General features: G+C 50.9%; 1 protein-coding gene across 6 annotated transcripts in view; it reads left to right on the top strand.

Moving 5' to 3' along the window:
- The window catches only part of COL13A1 (collagen type XIII alpha 1 chain), a 150,404-nt gene extending 127,610 nt beyond the window's left edge, over nucleotides 1–22,794 (top strand). For 3 of the 6 annotated variants that reach the window (XM_040242195.1, XM_040242197.1, XM_040242193.1), the window contains 8 exons: nucleotides 775–855; nucleotides 4,776–4,811; nucleotides 6,955–7,008; nucleotides 8,302–8,355; nucleotides 10,540–10,575; nucleotides 16,550–16,636; nucleotides 20,630–20,668; nucleotides 22,344–22,794. In XM_040242195.1, the coding sequence (XP_040098129.1) occupies nucleotides 775–855; nucleotides 4,776–4,811; nucleotides 6,955–7,008; nucleotides 8,302–8,355; nucleotides 10,540–10,575; nucleotides 16,550–16,636; nucleotides 20,630–20,668; nucleotides 22,344–22,346 (390 nt within the window). In that variant the 3' untranslated portion in view covers nucleotides 22,347–22,794. Of the gene's footprint in view, nucleotides 1–774; nucleotides 856–4,775; nucleotides 4,812–6,954; nucleotides 7,009–8,301; nucleotides 8,356–10,539; nucleotides 10,576–16,549; nucleotides 16,637–17,576; nucleotides 17,655–20,629; nucleotides 20,669–22,343 lie in introns of all 6 variants that reach the window. The other 3 variants (XM_040242194.1, XM_040242196.1, XM_040242198.1) reach the window with 3 other exon arrangements.
- Nucleotides 22,795–23,054: the final 260 nt, after the last annotated feature.

The following is a 23,054-nucleotide window of genomic DNA, read 5'->3' as shown; positions in this document are numbered from 1 at the left end:
GAATTAGGACAGAATAAAGTCCTGTGGTCCCATTAACATCCATCACTGATGCTGGACAGGCTTTGGATTTAGAATTTTCCCATCTGTCGATTGACCCTACGGAGTGACAGGTCAGATTCTTAGCCAATGATGAGATCCTTTTTCCACGTAACCTACCCCAGACCCTTCACTCACCCTGAAGTATAGGTGGGAGACAGAGGGCGGCAGAGCACAGGACCCCTTCCTGGAACCAGGCCCACTGGACTCTGGCCTGGGATTCTCCCAACGCCCTCCCCCCGCATCTCAGATGGATACAAGAGGCTGCAAGCTGCTGGCATGGGGAAGCCTGTGTCTCCTGCACTGACATTCTTCGGGGGACAGTTTCTTTCCCTGATTAGTTTGGGAGACTCAGGGATCCAGTGGCGGCATTTCTGGCATTTGCCAGCCAGGATCCCCAGCATCCCAGTGTTTCTGCTCTGCAAATGGTCATCTGTGCCAATGCCTGACCTGGAACTGATGTGGGTTTGTCTTCTCTCTTGCCATCCCCTTTCCCTTTGGGTTCCTCAAAGTTACTACAGAGACACAAGGGACTCCAACATGAGCGGAGCCGGGCTAAGAATTCAGTGATTCCTGGAGTCCCCAGCCAGCCACCCCTGGATCAGCCACCTCCACCTCCTCCCTCCTCTGTCTGCCCCCCTCCCCACCACGCACCCCTGTCTCCAGGACCCCAGAATGCAAGGGTGAGTTATCTGGGCCATGCTCTCCTGTGATCTCGCCCATCTGCCTTCCCTGCAGGGGGAAGCCGGACTAGACGGAGCAAAAGGAGAAAAAGGCGTCCAGGGAGAAAAAGGAGACCGAGGTCCTCTGGGATTACCCGTAAGTATCATGGACCCTGCACACTGGTATGAGGAGCCCAGCCTGGTGGTTTTGAAGAGGTGCTGAGCAGGGCCCCTGGAAAGACCACTGGAAAACTCAAGGTTCAAAAGTTGTGAGCGTCCCAGAGCTCCGTGGGGTTTTGCTTTCCCACCTGGACTAGACCGTGGGCTCAAGTTCTCTTGCTGAGGGCCTCCTCTGGGCTGGGCCTGGCCTAGGTTCTGGAGGAATGTGGATTTGAATAAGATAAGTCCCCACCCCCACCCCAAGGAGTACCCAGTTGGAGAACCAGAGGGAGCCCAAGAACAGCCTTATTGTGCTCAGTCCCAATTGTGCTCGTTTGAGGCAATAAAAATCTCCCTTTACTGGGGCCGAGCTTAGCACTGGGACAATGGAGTGTTCTCCATCTCTCTCCTGCTTTCCCAGGCAGACTCCAGGAGAGCCCCTGCTCTCTGCTCTTAAGCACTGGCCACAGCAAAAAGCTTACAAAAAGTCAGGTCTTCCTGTCCCAGCAGGCTAAGGCCACTCACGTCTTGGTTCCCTGAGATCTCTAATCTCAGCTAAAGGCCCCAGGTCCGGGCGGGGGCTGCTCGGCAGGCCTCTGCATCTCCAGATGTGGGGCCTGGGCTCAGTGAATTCCTGTGTCCCGAGCTCCAGTGGGAACCCCACTGGCCTGGTCACTGCCTCACCTGTCTCCAGGGAAGCACACGTCACCACCATCCCCAGAGCCCTGGGCTCCACCCTCCCTCACACCCCAGTGAGGTTGGCACACTTTGTTTGTTTTTCAAGATCTGGAAGGAAACTTTAGGATTCCCTGTAATCATTTTATTAATGGGTCCGGAGAAAAAAGTGAGTCACTTGAATTCACAGAAGAAGTCAATGGCCCAGCAGGGCCAGAAACTGAGCCTCTACTGAGGCCACGGCCTTGCAAAGAGTGATTTTCCCAGCTACTGGGGCTTCTTCTCTCCCAAGCACAAGGCCAGCTCCCACTCCAGGAAACCATAAAAAAGCAGGGGAACGATAGGAAGCCCAGTTGACCCAGCTTGGCAGGGCTAGAAGTTCTGGTTAATGTAATCACAGCAACCAAACAGCAAGAGCAAAAGGTATGATTACACCTCATTACTGCATCAAATGCGGGAATATTTAAGGAGCTGATTTCGCCTAACAGACTACATAGTAACTGATGACTTTAGCAGATACTTTTCCCATGTCTTAAGCTGTGTCCAGAATGATTAAGTGTTTTTTACTATTAGAGAGACTTCCAGTCCCCCACTCAACCACAAACCTCTCCTTGTTCACTTTCATGGCCCCAACGACCCTAGTAAACATTGGGGAATTCAGTCAGAGGTTGACATGAAGACCAAACAGGTAATATAAACAAAGAAAGAGCCAGACGGAAGACAAAGGAGCCAACTGTCTTTAATTTTTCAGCTTTTGATAGAGACAAGGGGACAGAGAAGTACTTTAGCTGGCTTAGGAAAACAACAGAGCAAACAATATTCATAAAAGACAATTAACATGGACTTCAGAGGGACAGTAAGGAGTAGTGGGGACTATGGTTCCTGGAGACCATGTGTCTCTTCTTAAAAGGCCCAGTCCCTGCTCAGTTCAGCTGACTTGCCTTAGGGGAGTGAGGGTCCAGTATTTCTGCATACTCTAACTTTTCTAAGGAAGCTAGACATCTGGCATTTGATGGAATATCTCATTTTCTAATATTAAGTCAAAATTATTTGCAATGCTACAACCCATATAGAATATGTTAGTGGTCCATATATGGCCCCAAAACCTCCAGTTCATGCCCTCTGCTCCAGACCGCTCAAGATAACTCGGTATTAATCCTGCATAGATGGATTTCCCTGGTCTTACAGTGGGTAAGAATCCGCCTGCCAGTGCAAGGGACACAGGTTCAACCCCTGGTCTCAGAAGCTTCCACATGCTTTGGACCATGCACCACAACTATTGAGCCTGTGCTCTAGAGCTTGGAAACTGCAACTGCTGAGCCCACATGCCTCGACTACTGAAGCCTGTAAGCCTAGAGCCCATGCTCTGCCACGAGAAGCCACCACAATGAGAAGCACATGCACCATGTTCTTCATTCTATATAATGCAGAATAACCCCAGCTCACCACAACTGGAGAAAGCTCACAGGCAGCAAAAAATAAATAAATAAATAATGTATGTGTGTGTATATATATATATATATATATACATATATATATACTGCCTAGACAAAGTATATGGATGCTTAGCTCAAGTTCTATTTTTAGGCTTCACCTAAGTGTTTTAGTTCATACAGCAGCAACCTGTGTTTCCAGGCACATCCTACTGAGTTCTTCCTATTTTCCCTGCAGAAGAGATTCTCCATGTGCACTGTTCACTGTAGTCACCTGGAGTTTTCAAGTGTGCTATTCCCCAGGACTCCCTCTTAGAGACTGTTTGAATTGGGCTGGGGTGGGCCCAGGCATCTGTGTTATTTAACATCACCCCCAGAAGATTCTGACATGGTAGCTGGGGTTGAGAACCACAACTTTCTAGGCCATAAGCAAGATCAGTCCCAGGATTATGTGGTCCTAGGACTGAGAAGCAAGGCCCTGTGAAAAAGTGAAAGTGTTAGTTGCTCAGTCATGTCCGCCTCTTTGCAACCCCATGGACTGTAGTCCACCAGGCTCATCTGTCCATGGAATTCTTCAGGCAAGAATGCTGGAGTGGGTAGCCATTCCTTTCTCCAGGGGATCTTCCCGACCCAGGGTTTGAACCTGGTCTCCCACTCTGCAGGCAGATTCTTTACCATCTGAGCCTCCAGGGAAGCCCCCTGACTGTGAAGCGAGGCCCTGAAGGATCCTACTACCTGATATCCTTCCCCCAGGATGAAACAGCTCCCTTCCCACCTCTTTCCTGGGGGTATTCTCCCACCTTTAAAATCCTGAGGCCTAGGCTCATTTCTGAGGCTCAGTTGGAAGCCACTTTTAAGAACTCAGTCTTTGCTAGCCTAGAGTGTCCTAGCTACTTCTCCCTGGCTATCACATCATCAGCTCTCCTAGGTGAGTTTAAGGAGCAGCATCATAGCCCAGCACAGGACCAAGAGCTCTAATTCCCACTGTACTATCACTGGATGCTGCCTAGTGAGTTGGTCTTAATAGCATCCTCCCTGCCAGCAAGTTTAATTCCAAGGGGTAAATAGCCTTAGACCTCTGTCCTAGGAGCAGTCAGCTGCTCCTAAAGCCTTTTTCTATAAAAGAGGCCCTGTCTGGGATAACATGAATGGATTGAGTTTGTGTTAAGCTTTGCCAACTGTAAAGTGCCAGAGAAATGTCAGGCAGCATTAGCATCATCATTCAGGGCCCAACTCCTCCCCCCTAGCTGAAGCTGAAGTAGGCCAGCATCTACTGATGTTGTAATCCAATGCTGAGCCTCCTGGGGTCCCCTAGTGTGGACTCACACCAGCAGGTATGCAGAGGAGGCTGGGAAGACCATCCTTACCTGGGCCCCGCCTGCCATGTCTACCCCAAGTAAGACTGGTCGTAGAAGGATGCACTCGCTCTGGTTCAGACACCTCTCCATGAATGTACTTTCTGTATCTCTTTCCCTGGAACACTGCAACCTCTTGGGAGAGAGGTTTCTGAGAGAGGATGGAAGGAGAGGGGGGCCGGGGGCACAGAGGATTGGGGTGGCCGTCGGCACTGCTCTCCATCCAGCTTGCTCAGCAGTTGGCCACACTGCACTCAGTGTCTCCATGTTTTTGTTGGTTTCCATGTGAATACATTACCTGTCCTCCCAAGCTTATTTCTCCCATTTTGTTTGATGACCAGCATTTATGTCTGTCCAGAGTCACTGCTTCACTCACCTCTCCCCTCCCTGGCCCCTTTTTCTCCCTCCCGTTCCTCCCTTCCCTGTCTTCTGGTCCAACTGTTCCCTTTGTCCAGGGAGCTTCAGGTTTGGACGGCAGGCCTGGGCCACCGGTGAGTGTCACTTCTCCGTTACCCCTCCACCCCCCCCACCCACCCCACCCCACCCCACCCCCCCCACCCCACCCCACCCCACTCCTGGCCTATAAGCCCTTTCATCTGTCCTGCTGTGGCCTCGTGTTTTGTTTTTTTTTTCAGTAAATCATGGCTTATCCCACCACCGACACCAAAAGGTGCCATTTGTGTCCAGTTCACAAGTGCTCATTCAGGCCTCTTGACCAAAGACAATAGGCCTTCATCTCCATTTCCCTGTTCATAGTATGCACACAGGGTCCTCAGATCTGAGTTTCAAGACCACTGGATGTGGGGTCGGAGGCTGCTCCGGTAGCAAAGACTCTGTTCCTAAAGGAACGCTGAGTTCAGCCTGGGACTCAAGCCCTAGAGGTTTGGGCCGCGACTCAACCCCACCAAACACAACGGTGTCTGCATGTGCCCATCGTGCTGTGTTGTTGTCATCCTGTGAGCTCTGTCCATCTCCTGTCTGCCCACAAGGGCTTTCTAGTCCTGTGCAGCCACCAGTCTGGCACATATGTGGGTGAGGCCAGCACTGACGGGCGAGGGTGGGTGGGGCATAGATGAGCACACAGGCAAGTCCCAGCTGAGTGTTCCGAGAGCCTTTGACACCCACTCCTTTCACCACATCTGCCTCACACCACAGTCCCTTTCTCTCTATCCTCCTTGCACCCAGCACACCTTTCCCAGGTGGCCAATCTCAGCTAGAGGGATTATCTGTGGCTGAAATCAGAGAAACCGTGACTTCCTCTCAACTACTTATTCATTTTGGACAGAGGGGAGCAGTGCAATGTATACATTTATATCTTCTGTCCCCTTTGAACCTGAAGGTTTTTTTCTCATCAAATCAATAACAGAAAGTTAAAGGAAAATGTTTATGGGAAGAGTGATCCTATCTTGCCAATACTAACATTTATTGGGCACTTCCTAGGTGTCAGGCCCAGAACCAAACGTATGCCACATTTTCATCCATTCTAACCTGGCAGCAGCCTGGGAGGCAGACACTCCTGTTTTCATTCCCATTTTACAGATGGGAAAATGGACCCTTAGGGAGACCAAGAAACTTCTCCAATATCGCAGTTTACAGGCCTTCGAGGGAGGAGTTGAAGCTGACCAGTGACTTCAGAGCGCTATTCTGACACTCTGTCACGGATGTCCGCAGCTTTCCCTCCTCCCTCAAAGGGGCCACCACAAACATCTTATGTCTCTTTTTTCCACGTAAAGTAAATCAGCCTTTGCCCACTTGCTCCCGCACCACCTGTCACAGCTACATCCCAGCACCACTGGGAACCGCCCATAGGCCCAGGCCCAGGCCTCATGTCCTGAGCAAGAAATTTAATCACTGAGGCTGAGCAATAGGAAGCTCTGAATTATAGGTTTTGCCTGGCAGGGCTATAAATCAGGAACCTGGAGAAGATGTTTAATTATGCCCTAGCAAGCCCCACTCTGTTTCTAAGCAACACAGCTCTGATCACTCCCACTGCCCTGTGGGGCTGCAGCCCCAAGTCTGGGGCACGTAGGACACACCTCCACGGCAGGCCAGCGTCAGCAGACATCCACTAATCTACCCTCCAATCCAGCCTGTCCCTCAGGGCCTGGGGTGGGGACAGAAGGCCCGGCCAGAGGCTGAAGGCCAGGGCCCGCAGTGGGGGTGGGGTGGGGGTGGGCGACGGCCGAGCGGCCCTCCCACGCCTGCCTCTGTGTGTGTGTCTGCATCGGTCTCTGTGGCATGAAGACCCTCCCGCTGCATGTGGAGCTGAGCCAGCAAAGGCGTGCCAGCCCCCTGCCTCCCCACCCCCGGGATGGCGCCAACTCCCTCCTGAGCGCTTCTGGGAGCAAACCAAGCAACTGTTCCTGCCGTTTTCAGCCTTGGCAAGCTTGGCCGTGAAGCGAAAGGGTTTCCTTCCTCAAATCTGGCTCTGAGGCAGGGGGGAGAGCTTTCTCCCCGAGGCCCCCCAAACCAAACAGGAATGTGGCCCAGTCCAATGACCACCCTGCACGAGCCAGGCCTCGCCAACCCTGAAAACTGGGCCTCTGGACCTTGCTCATCTCCAGGCATCGGGCGGGGATCCCGGGCTCCCCTTAGCATCAGGGCCCTCACCTCAGCGTCTTCTCACCTCCCCAGGGTACTCCAGGACCAATCGGAGTTCCAGGCCCAGCGGGACCAAAGGGAGAGAGGGTGAGTGCCCAGCGAGGTGGACCAGGGGCCCCTCTGCCCCTCCTCTGCCTCAGGCCCTCAGTCTTGATTCCTGCAACCCACAGGGCCACCACGTCAGCCCAGCCAACTCAGCCCCCATCTGTTCCTCCTAGACCCAGCCAGCACCTCGTGCACGTCTTCTCTGATGATGCTCCCAGCCTGTGGGGGTGCAGCAGGCCTGGGGTGCTCATTTTTTTTTTCTGGCCATGCCACTCAGCTTGTGGGTTCTTAGTTCCTCAACCAGGGATCAAACCCATGCCCTCTACAGTAGAAGCTCTGAGTCCTAACTACTGCCCCTGCCAGGGAGGTCGAGGGGTGCTCATTTTGTAACTACGAGTGGACAGAGACGTGGAGAGCTTCCTCCCCTCCGTTTCTAGTCCCGTGGCCTCAGTCACAGGTGACTGCCGAGGCCCCAGACCCTGCTGTCACCAGCCATGCCTGAACTCTGCAGTGACTTAGGGAAGCAGCACGGAACATAGTGCCAGGTGGTGGTAGAAATCCTGGGGACGTCAAGAAGCCAGGAGACCTGTGCGTCAGACCGGCTCTCGTGGGTCACTCTCCCCCAACCAGTGCGGTACAAGGGTTGGGGGAGGAAAGCTCCCCACACCAGTCCTCCCAACCAGGCCTGGTTTCCACCTTCTCAGGGCCTGGCATCACTGGAGGCCTGGCACAGGCACTGGACCTCTGAGTGGGCATCTGCTGGGCTCTCCACCTGTAAGAGCCCACCCTGCTGACTCTGCCCACGGCAGAGGCTTTGTCTCTTTAGTTCTCAGACCACACAACTCGGGGAGGGTGAGGTGGGGGAGGGAGCTTCTGGAAAGAGATGTGGACTTCCTCGAGCTCTGCAGCCCCTTGGAGAACCAGGGTGGTTGCTCTAAGGGGGGACATCTGCAGCTTCAGAGAGAAATCAGAGCTCTCTTTCTTTCCCCATTGCCCCCCTCCTTCTCTCTGCCTGTCTCCCTTGTCCATGCCCATTTCTTGCTCCTTGCTCTCCTCCCCTGCTTCTCCCTGTGGCCAGCCAGTACACCCGCCCCAACAAACACACAGTCCACAGAGGCCAGGATCTGTGGAAGAAGGGTGAGAGGAGCTCCCAAGCCCCCTCCTCGGGGCACGTAGTCCATGCAGTCACCCCACCCTCCACCCAACCCTTACTTCCTGGGAGGCTCTTTGAAGAGACTGGAGAGGTTGCCCAGGTTTAGTATGAAAACAGAAAATGGCTTTCGGAAGGTTGTTACCATGTCACGGAAGGCTCATGTGTTCTTTCTCTGGTTTCAGGGCAGCAAAGGTGACCCTGGGATGACAGGACCAACGGGAGCAGCTGGGCTTCCTGTAAGTCTCGTGGGATCAGAAGCTCCACCCACCCGGATGCCCCACCACAGAGGCACTGTCAAAACAGAATACCCAGGGCCTGGAGCAAAAAAATCTAGGGCCAAGCGAGGAGAATTCTCATCTCTGTGACAGATGAAGCAGCCAACTGCCACCGGCCCACTCTCTAGAATTCCCCTGCTGGGCTCTGCTCCAGGCAAACCCCGGGGCCCATGGCCCCTGAGAGGGAACCGGGTCCTCAGCAGTGTGGACCATCTGGCACACATGGCTGAACCCCTTCCCTGAAGGCCTCTGTGTTCGATGCAGTGAGGGTCTCACAGGTGACAGTGCCATGGACCCTGCCCTCACGGAGGGACAGAGCAACATCCAGATCATTAGACGGAAGGGAGACGTCTCCCAAGACGGGCAGCTTCCCAGGGGGCTGGCTTCCCCTTTGCAATGGACTTCTCCTTGCTGGGTTATACAAGTTGGCTGCCTGCGAGGGGGCAGGACTTTGGTTTCCCACCCACTTGAAGGTCGTACACTAATTGGGTTCCATGCTCGGCAGTGCCTGGCACCTCCAGCCGGTCTTTGCTTTACATCCCTCTCCAGTGGAAGACAAGAGGGAAAAGAATTGAAAGCAGCCTTGTAGAGAGATTTAGTCACAGCAGCAACATTTGCAATAGCTAAAAATGTGAAGCAACCAAAGTGTCTGTGGTACGTGAATGAATAATCAAAACGTGGTATATATGCACAATAGCATAGTTTCCAGTCTTAGGAAGGAAACTCTGACATTCTACACTACAGTGAACCTTGGGGACATTTAAGTGAGATAAGCCAGTCACAGAAAGACAAATACTGTATGACTTCACTTATATGAGGTATTTATAGTAGTCAAAACCATAGTGTCAGAAAGTAGAATGCTAAGTGAAAGGTGGAATGAGTAGTTACTGTCTAATGATACAGAGTTTTAGTTTTACAAGGTAAAAAGGGTTTTGAAGATGGAAAGTAGTGGTAATTACACAAAAATATGAGTGTACTTAATACCACTGAACTGAATGCTGGGAAATGGTTAAGAAGGTAAATTTTGTGCTGTGTGCTAAGTCGCTTCAGTCATGTCCAACACTGTGCGACCCCATGGACTGTAGTGTACCAGGCTCCTCTGTCCATGGGATTCTCCAGGCATGAATACTGGAGTGGGCTACCATGCCCTCCTCCAGGGGATCTTCCTGTCCCAGGGATCAAACCCACGTCTCTTATGTCTCCTGCATTGAAAGCCAGGTTCTTTAACAGTAGCACCATATTTTACCACAATAAAAAAAATTTGAAGGAAAAAATAATAAAGATAAAGAGAGCAACTTGAGCCTTGAAAAGAGGGGCTCAGTTTTGGAGTCATTTTTCTAGCAAGAGGCAGGTGGGATCTAGGAACTCAAATCTGGTCAATACTCTGACAACCCAGAGGGATGGGATGGGGTAGAGGTGGGAGGGAGATTCAAGAGGGAGGGGACATATATATACCTATGGCTGACTCATATTAATGGATGGCAGAAGCCAATACAATTATTGTAAAGTAATTATCCTCCAATTAAAAAAAAGAAGAAGAGGCAGGCGGGAAAGCCATGTGAACATCTGCCTATCCAGGAGAGGTCTTTGCTCCTGTCTAGAAGAACCCGACCCCAGGCCAGGGTGTTGGCTGCAGAGTGAGAAACCAGAACTGTGTTTGACTTTACCCATAACTCATTATCTGTCTCTAGGTCAAGTTCCTTGAGCAGGTGTTCTCCTTTGTACCCCTTCTGTAAAATGGGCTCATGAAACCTGTCTCTGATGAATTAGGCACCAGTAAAGAGCTTTATCGAAGAAGGCAATGGCACCCCACTCCAGTACTCTTGCCTGGAAAATCCCATGGATGGAGGAGCCTGGTAGGCTGCAGTCCATGGGGTCGCGAAGAGTCGGACACGACTGAGCGACTTCACTTTCAGTTTTCACTGTCATGCATTGGAGAAGGAAATGGCAACCCACTCCAGTGTTCTTGCCTGGAGAATCCCAGGGATGGGGGAGCCTGGTGGCCTGCCATCTACGAGGTTGCACAGAGTCGGACATGACTGAAGCAACTTAGCAGCAAAGAGCTTTATGAGCCTGGAAGGAAGGACTGTATGGCCATCCTGTGTTTTCTCCTTAATGTGTCTTTGTTTCTCTGATTTATTGCAGGGTTTACACGGACCACCCGGGGACAAAGGAAACCGGGTCAGTCTGAGTCCTCACACTTTGGCTCTGATCACTAATGTCTTCATGGTGAGGTGGAATGACCAACTGGGGATTTCTGACTCAATGTGGAAATACAGTTTTTCCTGATAAATCATTCTAAATTAAAAGACTTTCTAGAGAGGGGCTTAATCCGTGGCACTCAGGGAGCCTAGGGACCCAATCCTGAAATTGTAGCACGTATTTTTCCACAAGGAAAGGGGAGGCTGAGTCCCAGGGCGGCCATCAGATTAGCATCGCCATCCAGTGACAGGGGTCACAAGCCCAGCTCTCTCTAGGTTGCCCTGATAATGGGCCCCTAAACGAGATTTTTACATCCATCATTGCTGAGTCCTAGTCTTTTGACACTTAGTTTTACCAGGCATCCCAGGTCACTGGTGAGAGAGAAAATAAATCCCAGCTCCAAGAACAAGCAGACAACTGTTGTACACAGGCAAGCCTTTTAGAAGGATCCCAGCCATTGTTTCTCTTGGAGAGTCAGCAGGACTATGACATGACTCATGGCTTTCAAGGACCCTGCTCCTCCTTTGGTTTCTGCCATCTTCACCAGGACACAGTTCTGAGTGTCCACAGCACCCACGGCCACCTCATGGCCACATGGCACATTGGTGCCCAGCAGCAATCATCTCACAAGATCTGATCAAGGGCTGGCCTTTGGCTTCCTTTCTAGAACATCTTGTTGGCTGCCTCATCACAGTGGTTCTCAATGGGGTGCACGTCCCCTAGAAGGCCAAGAGCAACTTCTAGTGGGAATAATATTCAAGGATCTTAGAGGTAGAAAAAGAGTGGGAAGAACAGAAGGGGAAACATGCTCCAAACTATAATAACATGTTCTGAGTCCCCACGAGAGTTAGGCACAGAGCAGGGGGCTTGCAGAAGCCTGGCCTTCTGGCTGATCTTTGAACACTGATAATAGAGCGTTCATGAATAGAGTATGTCAGAATCTGTACATTAATATCTGGCATCAGCATCAGTCTCTTCCATTTAAGATGGCTTTACTGAACAGTTCCATATTCCTAAAGTTTCCTTTCTGGCAGCTGCTCAGAAGCAATCCATTTATCCCATATATTCTATGAACAGGCAAGGAAAGGCAAAGCTACCCCTCTCAGACTGTCCATGAAAAGCCCATTGTTGCCTTATTGTTGCTTGTGGAGGTGAAGCTGGAGATGTTCAAATCCCCTCATGCCCACTGGCTATGGAAGGGGGCTCCTAAACTTTGCCTCACATCACACCTGGGGTACCCCATCAGAGAGGCTCGGAATAAACCACTGGAATAAACAGACCCACTTCCAGAAATGAGCCAGCCAGTTAAGGCGGCCTGGAAAGCCCATCTCTGACACTGGCGTCCAAGAGTTCAGGCCACTAAAATAATTGATCATTCCACCTCTCAGTTGGCATACTAACCTCCTTTCTAATTTATTTCTGGAATGTTCTGGTTTTCTTTGTTATGTTCAGTTAATACTTGTTAAGCCTCTTTCTTAAGACTTTTTCAGTTGGCTTGAGGCACTGGGCCATCTGAAGGCTACAAAACCAATCCTTGCAGTGGTGGTGACTGTGTTGCTCTAGAGGCAGAAGCAAGGCAAGAAAATGCCCTTGTCAGGACTTCCCTGGGAGTCCAGTGGTTAAAAGTCTGCTCTTCCAACGCAGGGAGCCCGAGTCAGGAAGCTAGGACCCCACACACTGTGCCGTGCAGCCGATAAATAAATAAATTTTTTCAATGCCCTTGTCACAGATGGAGAGAAGGTGGGAGGCTAGTGGCTCTGATGCTTAAAGAACCAAGGTCATTGAATGAGCCACTGAGGACCCATGATTCATTGGGAAAATATTTCTTCTCCAGTTCCTGTTCTAAGGTTTTATATACTTCTCCCCTGTCACACATATAAATTAGCAATATGTCACTTAGTAAAAATCAAGTCCAGAAAACAGGCAAGTTACATGAACCTTCCTTGGAGTGCCTCATAAAAAACCAGTAGACTTCTTCCAAAGGGCAGGTTTCCAAATCAAGGACCAGATAATTCTTCCATCTAAGAGATCTGACTCTCAAGGATGCCAGAATGTCCTAGAAGAGTACCCCCTACAGCTCACCTCCTCTTTCAGACCTTTTTATACCACTGGCCCTAATGGGGCTTTTGAGGGGAGAGATGAGGGCTTGGTGATAAAAGCCTCCAAAATGAAGAAAGGTCCAAGCAGAGTCAGCTCTGTGCCATGACCTGGAAACTCAGGTATGGCACCTGGAAACTCAGAATGCTGACACTTTGGTCCAGGGAAAAGGCCAGAAGTGCTTAGGTGATGTTCAGGTTGGAAGTTTCATTACTGCTCATGGAGGTGAAGCTGGAGATGTTCAAAGTCCTTCATCCCCACTGGCTATGGAAGGGGGCTCCCAAACTTGGCCTCACGTCACACCTGGGGCACTCCATCAGAGAGGCCCGGATGGGTGCCCCAGGTCTGTTATCCTATCTCCGAGTGACCCAAGACACAGCGTTAAGACCATGCTACTCCGAGTCCCACCAGAGAATGGTTTTGGGGCCTCCTTTCTGCTCATGGAAGGAGGACGGTCCTCATAGTGGTGGGCAAGGCCCAGAGGCCAAGACAGGCAGCTTTCTTAGGGGAAAGAGTCTGTCCTTGTCACTAGGGGCATTCACCTTGTCCCTTAACAGCTCTGTAAATTTAGCCACTTTTCGGATGAAAAAATTCATCACAGGGTAAAGGGTGGTGTGAATTTGGCAATCGGGGCATCAGGAAAATTGGGTTTCACTGTGCAGCTTCCTGCAAACCAGCCAACTGAAAGGTCTGGGAGCATTCATGCAGCTTCTCACTCTCCAAGAGGTGCCATCTGCAATGTGTGTGTGTGTGTGTGCGCGCAGGTGTGTGTGTATGGGAGAGTGCACATGTGTGCATGTATGTACATGCTTGCGTGCGTGCATGTGTGTGCACATGCATTTTTGCGTCTTGCTTTCCCAGGTCCCCTTGCCTCCTTCCTCTCCCCCATCTGCTCTCTCTCGGCCTGGGCCTGCTTCTTCCTCCCTTTACTCCCTGAATATTTCTCCCTCTCGATAGGTTCACCCATTACAATAATCCCATAGCCTCATCCTTTCCCTTCCAGTCCTCCAGCTTCAGTTTATTTCCTCTAAAAGCAGTGTTGTTCATTTTTAAAGAACGCCCTGCCACTTGATTCTGCCTGCCTGCCTCCCACACCAATTTGACACCCCTCTGCACCAGGGCCCTTTTCGTGTCCTCTTTGGGGAAAGAGAGAAGCGAGGATGTAGGTGAAGTTACAACTCTGATGTCTTCAAGGGGCACCCAATAAGGCCACTTCCTGTGCCCTTAGAACCTGACAGCCCAGAGTGCAAGTTTCCCATCCTGAAGGGACCTCGGCTAACCCTCTGCCCCCCACAGGCCCATCATCAGGACCTGCAGAGCCCCACTCCCAGGAGCACTACTCACCCTCTGAACTTAAGGAACTGTGCTCACTTTTGTGCTGGCCTCACCCAGAGTATAAGGGGCACCTTCCTGAGAAAGTGTCCCACGGGGCTTCTTCATCCCAATAGCAAGTGGTTTTGCTTGTCCACTGTCTGCAGGTTAACAGTCCCATGGTTTCCTCACTGGTGGGCATATCTTAGAGCCAATGCCATGGCCCCTAAGATGCATAGGCACAGTTCCTCTTAAACACACTAAGTAGGCATTTGCATTTTAGAAAACTCACTTAGAAGGATGCATTGGCAATTGCAGGTAACCTCTGAAATCAAGAAATGGGGGTAATTTTCAAAGGCCTGGAGAAACATCTCAAGTATTCTTATCCATTGCCTCCCTCTAAGGAACCCTGTAGCCTTCCACTACTGGAACGCAGCAGACAGGAGGCCCAGCCTCTTGGCAGCCTTGGCTCCCACGGTGGCCGACGAGAAGTGACGACTGTTACTTCTCTTATTATGAAGCTGCGGTCATGACTGAGCACACACTAGAGGCCAGTGCACGCATGCGGGCTAAGTCGCCTCAGTCGTGTCCGACTCTTTGTGACCCCATGGACTGTAATCTGCCACGCCACGCTCCTCTGTCCATGGGATTCTCCAGGCAAGAATACTGGAGCGGGTGGCCATTTCTTCCTCCAGGGGAACTTCCCGACCCAGGGATTGAGCCTGCATCTCTTACGGCTCCTGCACTGGCAGGCGACTGCTTTATCACTATGGTGGTTTAGTCGCTAAGTCGTGTCCAACTCTTGGATTCTTGCGACCCCATTGACTGTAGCCTGCCAGGCTCCTCTGTCTATGGGCTTCTCTAGGCAAGATTACTGGAGCGGGTTGCCATTTCCTTCTCCAGGGGAGTCTTCCTGACCCAGGAATTGAACCTGGGTGTCCTGCATTGCAGGCAGATTCTTTACCAACTGAGCTATGAGAGAAGCCCTTTATCCCTATACGCCAGTATTAAGCACTGCTGCTGCTGCTGCTAAGTCGCTTCAGTCGTGTCCGACTCTGTGAGACTCCATAGACAGCAGCCCACCAGGCTCCCCCGTCCCTGGGATTCTCCAAGCAAGAACACTGGAGTGGGTTGCCATTTCCTTCTCCAATGCATGAAAATGAAAAGTGAAAGTGAAGTCGCTCAGTCATGTCCAACTCTTAGCAACCTCATGGACTGCAGCCTACCAGGCTCCTCCATCCATGGGATTTTCCAGGCAAGAGTACTGGAGTGGGGTGCCATTGCCTTCTCTGGTATTAAGCACTAAATGTGCACAAAGACCTCGCAACAAAGTTCTGAGGGCGGTGTTATTATCCCCTCTTTACAGATGAAGAAACTGAGGCTCGGAGAGGTTAAGTAAGCTCCCAAAGTCTCGTGGCTGATAAGAGGCAAATCCCGTTCAGCTGCAAGCCTTCTCTCTGACCATTAGGTTACCCACCCCAAGACACACAGTGGAAGCCCCCAAGTCTGAGACAACCGGCCTTCAATAGAGGAGAGTTCCAAGGAGACTTCCCAGGGGCATGCTTGGTCCCTTATAAGGAAATCCGACATATTAAACCCCAACTCAATTTCATTACACAGAATTTCCCACAGCCCTTCTTTAAATGGAGAGTGACCTTGACATATGTAAAATAGAGTTCAGTTTAGAAAGATGATGTTTGCTGAAGCTTTTCAGAAACAAATGAATTCCTTGAGTCAACATATCCGTATACAAGTAGCTGCCCATGACCTCAGGCCAGGATGGGCCAGAGAACGGGAGGACCCAGCTGAGAACCCAGACACACAACATACATACGTGCACTTATACACACTCGTGAGAGCACACACTCCTGCATGCACACACTGTGTACACACACACAAGCTCATGTACAACCATGTGTGCCGCACATGCCTGCATGCCAGGTTCACACACACACACACACACACACACCAGGGCTCTGAACAAAATCACCCTGCCTCCTAAGAGAATGTCAAAGGGATGGACCCAACTGGGACACAAGCTGTCAGGGCAGATCCTTTTTTTTCTAATATGAGTGATCTATGATGATCTTTTATTTATTTATTTTTGGCTGTGTGGCACATTGGATCTTAGTTCCCCGACCAGGAATCGAACCCACACCCCTTGCATTGGAAGATGGGAGTCTTAACCACTTGACCTCCAGGGAAGTCCCAGACCCCTTAAAAAATGAACCCTCAAAGAGAAGGAAATGGGTCCCCCTGTCCATTATATAGATGCATTCCGGGCTCAGAATTACTATCATCCATTTGCACTTCCTCCCACCTCTGGCTCTCAGCCCTACTGACCCCCACACACACCTGCCTTACTTAGCCAAATACTCAGGTTCTTTGTGGGGTGGGTTGGACACTGATCCCTAATCCTGTTGAGGAGACTATCCTAATTGAGAGAACCTATATTCCCCCTTTTTTTTCTGTCTCTAACCTTAACACATGAATGATCCTAAAGTTTTGATGTTTTTTTTTTCTTGGACTAAACCATTATTTACAGGGGGAGAGGGGAAAGAAAGGCTCTAGAGGGCCTAAGGGGGATAAGGGAGACCAAGGAGCGCCTGGATTAGATGCCCCCTGTCCATTGGTATGTTTCCATGTATCACTTGGTTTTTCTGTTTTTTCTGGAGGTTTGCAAGCTGGAAACAAAGAAGGCAAATAAACTAAGATGAAAACCGAATGACTCCATTGCCACTACCAAAACCGGTCTGTTCATGTGGCCGATGAAATTCTGCCTGCTGTTGGTGTTGCCTTAAAACCACAGCTGCAAGCAATTCCCGCTAAATCCCTTCCCTTTGAAGATGCTGAACAATTGATGTGTGGAAATGGAGACACCACAAGGAAAGGGATTTGGGAGCAGGCCTCGGCGCTTAGCTCCGGGATGGCTTTGGAAGCCAGGGTAGCATTTGTGAACCACCCCCATTTGCCTTCTTTGTTTTGGGGCCACCTCGGTGGCCAGCAGTTCAAGTCATCTGAATTCCCACTTGGTCAGGATGCAGGACACCAGGGCTAGCATCTCCTGAGGGTCATCTTTGCCCCAAACAGGGCAGAATGAGGCCAGAGAGGGGCTTTTATATGCAGCTTCTCAATGCCCACCAGCCGTCCAGCCCAAACCTGCAAAACTGCAGACCAAAGTCAGTAGACAGACACCCCCAGGAAGCCTTCCCAAAGCAGCCAGTGAGGAATGGTTCATGGCACATCTGCTGGGCTTCTCAAGTGTTCCTCATCCCATTGGAAGGTCCTGAAATTATGATGCATTAAGTTGAAGCTCATGTGTGCTGACACCAAGTGCGTTTCTAAATAGAGAGGGGGCTGGATGGACACGTCACCAAGCTCAAGGTTCCTGGAGCAAGAGAGAGCAGAGGCGGCTGAATTGGGAAGGCAGGAATCAACTGGGGTTTGAGGTTTACCTGTAGATGCCCTAAGGGTCCTGCATCCTGGCCAGGATAAGACTGGGCCTCTCCACGCCACAGTCGGAGCTGGCCACCCTTGACCGAAATAATCATCGTGGTTGGTTTTGTGAACAGGGACACCGAGGTTTTAAAGGAGAGAAAGGGGAGCCGGGGTTACCAGGGCTGGACGGACTGGATGCCCCGTGCCCATTGGTATGGCATCACCCTCCCTTGCCTGCATGGCCAGTATGGGCTTCCCCACGTGTGCGGTTTGTGCCTGTGTGCCTCTCCAACTGCCCTCCACACTCCTGCTCCCTCCGTCTGGCCTCCGCTTCCCCCCTCTTCACTCTGCAGACACCAAGGGTCACCCTGCCTTGGCTGGCCCTCAGGAGCTCCTGCACGTGCCCCTCTCGCATGCAAAGCCTGCCAGGAGGCTTTTTTTTTTCTTCCTCTTGCAGCAGCTTCAAAAGCCCATCACCTTAATGTGAGCTGGTCCTATCCATCCAATGCCAGCTTTAGCTGCATCAGACCCTCCTTTCAGAACTGCTTCTAGACAAACCTCCCACTAGAAAGGAAGCCAGGGAAATGGAGTCTCTGCATTAGCTCTCAGGACTGTGACTTCTCTGCCTTCACACACTGCAGTTAGTTGGATGAACATTTGAATGAGATGCCCAACTTGGCCCCACGTCCCTCTCCACTCCAGCATCTCACTATTTAGCAGAGGACAGATGGACACCCTTATAAACACAGGGCAGAATGAGGAGTTCTAGAACCAAAGTTAGAGGAGGGGGTACTCTGCTTGACCTTCCAGCACAGATCTGGGATCACTGTCCAGGTGACACCCCAGTACCAAAGGATGGTCCAAAATCAGGATTCTAGATCCTAGAGAGCTCATCCTTTTTAGCTTGAATCCCAGAAGATGCTGCAAGACCCTCCCTCGGTTTCCTCTTTTTTTTCCACATCTTTCAGTGGTTTGCCACCAAAAAGTCTAAGAGAACATGGAAAGGTTGAGAATGTGGTTAAGGAAGGGAAGGGAGGAGACAGGGAGGAAGCGAGACACTGGGGACCCACTCCCAAGCATAAGACCTGCCTAAGTGGCTACGGTTCTGGTTCCCCAGGGCCCAGGCCCTCTCCAGGCAGGGACCTTCTAGGCTTCTACAGCGATCCTTTCAGCACACCAGGGGGGAAGCAGAAGATGGCCCTTCACTCGACGGCAGTTTGCTCACAAGCTTCCTGCCCCCCTCAATTTCCCAAGGAGGTTTGGAGCTCATGGAGCTATTTTCACACCAGTAATTGTCAAATGAGAATTCCCAGCCTCACATCCCCACTCCAGGGTCACACGGGAATTATCTTGGGACAGAGGAGAAAAGGCTATAAGAAAAGATGCTGTGTGACCCTGACAGGTGATCAGAGCCCCTTGAAGGGACTTTCGGGGACCAGGAGAGGCAGATTAAGCTGACAGAGTGGCTGCTTCCTGTCCCTCGCCCGGTCTCCTGAATCCTCAGCATGCGGCATGCAGCTCACAGGCACCTTTCTCAGCCATGGGATCTCCCACGCCCTCCACGGCACCTCCACTGATCATCAGCCAGTCATCCCTTCTGCCACAGCCTTTTCCAGGATCCCAAAATCTGAGTTCTGCCAGCTGCAGCCCTGGCTCCTCACCCTGCTCTTCACCCACATATTGCCAATGCACCCCCTCCCTGCCTGCCCAGCCCTCCTCTGTGCCCCCTGCCACCGTCCACGTGCCAATGGGAAGCCGCTGTGGCCCACGGAGGCTCCTGTCCCTCCCAGAGTCCATGGGAAGTGTCGCACTGTGGCGGGCTGGGAAATGGGACCCAGGTCTTCATGGAACCCTGGGATGTACCACCTTCCCCTGCAGAACCTCCCCAACCCAGAAGGGACGATGCAAGTCACCTTGATTTGACCTTTAATGCAAACTGGCATTTTCTCCAATAACGTGTCATTTGTCTATTAATTTTGCTGTGGAAGTTTACATACCTTCCCTTTCTTGTTTTGCGTTGTTGCTGTTTGCCGTCTCCTGCATTGTGTTACGGTGGGTGTGGGGCAGTGGGCAGCGGGGGCAGGGGTGTGGGAGAAGCGCCGCTATTGATCAGGATTTTTAGTACAAGGTAACTAGACTTCTTCAGCACCCGTGCAGGGCCAGCTGTCTGCTGGGCTCCAGGCGAGCAGTTTCCACGCCTGTCGTGGGTGGATGAGTAAGTTCAGGCATAGGGGGCTCCCATTCCAGCCCCTCGGGGGCTGACCACTTGCTCGGGTCTCCTGAAACCCTGTGTGCATCTCCTTCTCTGCCCTGGAACCTGGAGTTCTAGAACCTGGGCTGCAGTTCTAAAAGACTCAGACTGAGAACCAGATTGCTGCCCTGGTTCCGCCTCATCCTCCCTGCCTGCTCCTCAGGGGTTTCTAGTTTCCCCCAGGGCGCACCAGAGCAGCCAGGACAGCCGGGCGGAGGAGACTCAGGATGTCCTGAGGCTTCAGGTACTCAGTGGGGGCACCAGCAGAGGGGACAAGTGGCACCTGGTGGGTTCTCATCCTACCACTGCTCATCCCCCCCAAGTCCCCAGAGACAGCTAAGGCTGTGCCAGGAGCCCCACCTCCTTGCTGAAGGCACCTCGGCCCCATGTTGAAAGCCTGCAAAATCAACCCTCCTCCTCCTTATTGATCAACAGATGGGAGCTGCCTGGATGTCCACCCCCAGCTGCTAAGGAAGAGAGAGAAATCAGAGAATGAGAGAGTGGGGGGTATTTGTTCCATAGAGCTGCACCTTCCCCAGGCTTTATAGAGGAGGAAACTGAAGCCTCCAGCTGCTGAGTGGCTCGCCCACGGGCACCGCACACCCAGTACAGCCAGAGAGGAGACCAGTAGGCCTCTGGACTGTCCTCTCCCCCACGCTCAGGTCGCCTCTGCTCACGGGCCCACAGGCGATAGGACAGCCCATCTCAGCTTTGAACTGTCACTACATGTGAGCTTGGCCTGCAAGCAGACAGGCGGGCTTGCTTCCTGCCTCCTTCCGAGGATAGGCCCTGGGGTAGAGACGAGAAACAGACAGTATCAGGTGGGCTGCACCCTGATCAGCTGACACGGTGTTTGTGGCCCTTGTTCCCCTTATCCTGCTGCTTGTTGGGCCATCCCGGTGAGTCTGAGCCGTCCTCCTTTCTTCCTCACTGCAGGGTGAAGATGGCTTGCCAGTTCAGGGCTGCTGGAACAAGGTAAGCTTTCCTGGGGTTCCAGGGCCTCAGGGAAGAGTTGTACGTGGGCTCCATTTTCTGCCGTGGGATAAAGCATGCACGATTTCTATTACAGGCCTTCCTGCAGATAAGGCAGCAAGACGTGGGTCCAGAAAGGAACAGTCCTAAAAGCAGGGACAGTCCCAAAAAGGAACAGCCCCCAAAGCAGGGTGCCCATTAAACATTCCACTCACTGCATGCACTTGAGAATATTTAAAAATGGTTTTTAAGGCATCAGGAATTTCCATGGAGCCGGACAGATGACATCTTTATGCTTCGTGAGGTTAATTTATACCATACTTCTACAAGGAGTTCTAAACCATGTTTCAAAATCAGTTATTATTAGCTAGTCTCATAGTGTTCATAAGAGGGCATTTAAGCCATATGATGACGTTTATCCAGATGTAGGAAATCTCAGTTGCTTTAAGTATAAAGTCATATGGATTCTATACCTCCTCATAGAGACCTGCCAGCTCGTCATTCAACCCTTCCCCTTGAACTTAAATAGTCAGAGTTTCATGCTTCTGCACGTTGAGACCTGCCCACCCTCCCTTGGAATCCCACAGTTCCTACCAACAGGGAGGTTTCATTTGTTCACACCTGCCTTTGGCATTTGCCATCATTAAAGCCACCTGACACCACAGAGCTGTGCCCTCAACATAGTCACCCGACTCATCCAGGGCCCCCAATGTGCAAGGCTCCCCTGCATGACCGGGGCCATTGGTTTCCTAAGCCAGAAACCCAACTTGGTCTTGGAAAAGGCAGTCCCACCTATGGCCTCCCTTCCCCTTCCTCCTGTTCAGACTTTCCACCAGCCCTCCACCACCACTGTCTCAAGATCTTGGTTCATTCTCATTAAAGAGCCGGAGATCCTTACCTGCCCAAGAGTTTGTGCTTAACTAATCCAGTCCTGCCCAGTGACAGCACTCACACTTACAGTGAGATGAATCCACTCCTCTGGCTAGATGTCCACCGTCTCATTAGCTCACAAGAATTGGTAAAAGCAGTGAAACCACCAAGACACCAGGCTGTAGGTTGAGCATTTACTCACCCAGGTACCTAAAACACCCCATAGCCAGAGAGAGGAAAAGCTCTGCTTTCAAGGGAGATGCCTCCCCAGGAATCTGTCTGTCACTTCATCCTCTTGGTTAATTCCCCTAGACCCCGTTAAAGCTCCAAGAAGCAGGAAAGAGGTGTGTCCCCTAAGAAAATGATTTTCTTTTCAGGGTTGCTGTGGATGGTTAGGAGATAGAAATGATTGAGCTTAGCAGGGGAAGAAGAGCTACTCTCGAGAGGTACAATGTCTGGGAGAAGCAAGAAGCAGCTAGAGAGCCTGATGGCTGTTGATTCACATCATAAATTCATTCTGGGAAGATTGGGTAATTCAACAGCCAGGCCTCCAAAGGCTGCATAAAGAGAAAGCGCCCTCTAGTGACCAATAAGGGGAATGACCAGAAAGAAAAAGTGTTAAATAACTTTACACCCTCAGGATGCTGACAGTCAGCACCAAGGTCTTGGAGCAGGGGGTTCCTGGCTCCCCCAGGTCCTCTACCCAAAGCTCTCCCATCCAACCCAGACCTACCTCACTTCCCACAAGGGAAATAAACACTCACAGACACTAACCCCATGTTGTTTTGTGTTTGTTTTTGTTTTGCAGTGATGCCTCTAACCTGGGATTGGCCTGTGTGTGTGTTTGTACATAGAATATTTATTTTTATACAGTTTTCACTTTTTGAAAATGCCCGAAGTATGATGCATCTTACAGATTTTTTAAAAAAAGGAAAACCTGCATATTTTGTACAGAAAATACCAACCTCTTCCCTTTTGTTTACAAGATGTTTTGCATACGTCTAAGACTCTAATACACTTTTCATTTGTGAGTACGGCTGTACGTTTGCATGACATTTGTGCACACTTATTAAGTATTAAAGCTTAATAAATTATTGTGTTCCAGTGCCAAAAGGGGCCAACCAGCACTCAGGGGCTGGCTGGTTTGTGTGTGACTTCACAGATACAAGAAGGTCCATGGTGTTTGCTAAACTAGGTGTGTCTCAGAATATTTTAAATGCTTATGGATTTTCACTATTAAAAAAAGTGAAACATGGAAATTCTTGATCCTGATTCATCCCTAAATTAATTACATTCTTTTCTTGTTAAATCAGGAACTCCCAGAAGCAGGGGTCCTCACAAATATAATGGTTTGAGGACTTCCCTGGTGGCCCAGGGGTTAAGACTCTGCACTTCCATTGCAGGGCACAAGGGTTTGATCCCTAGTCTAAAAAGTTCTACATGTCTTGCAGTGTGGCCAAAAAAAAAAGAAATATAATGGTTTGAACCATGTTAAGTCCAACAGAGGAAGGGCCAGGTC

Source organism: Oryx dammah, unplaced genomic scaffold, assembly GCF_014754425.2.
Source record: "Oryx dammah isolate SB20612 unplaced genomic scaffold, SCBI_Odam_1.1 HiC_scaffold_6, whole genome shotgun sequence".
NCBI classification, from domain to species: Eukaryota; Metazoa; Chordata; class Mammalia; order Artiodactyla; family Bovidae; genus Oryx; species Oryx dammah.
The sequence above is the reverse complement of the archived record's forward strand: the minus strand, read 5'-3'. Positions and strand labels throughout refer to the sequence as shown.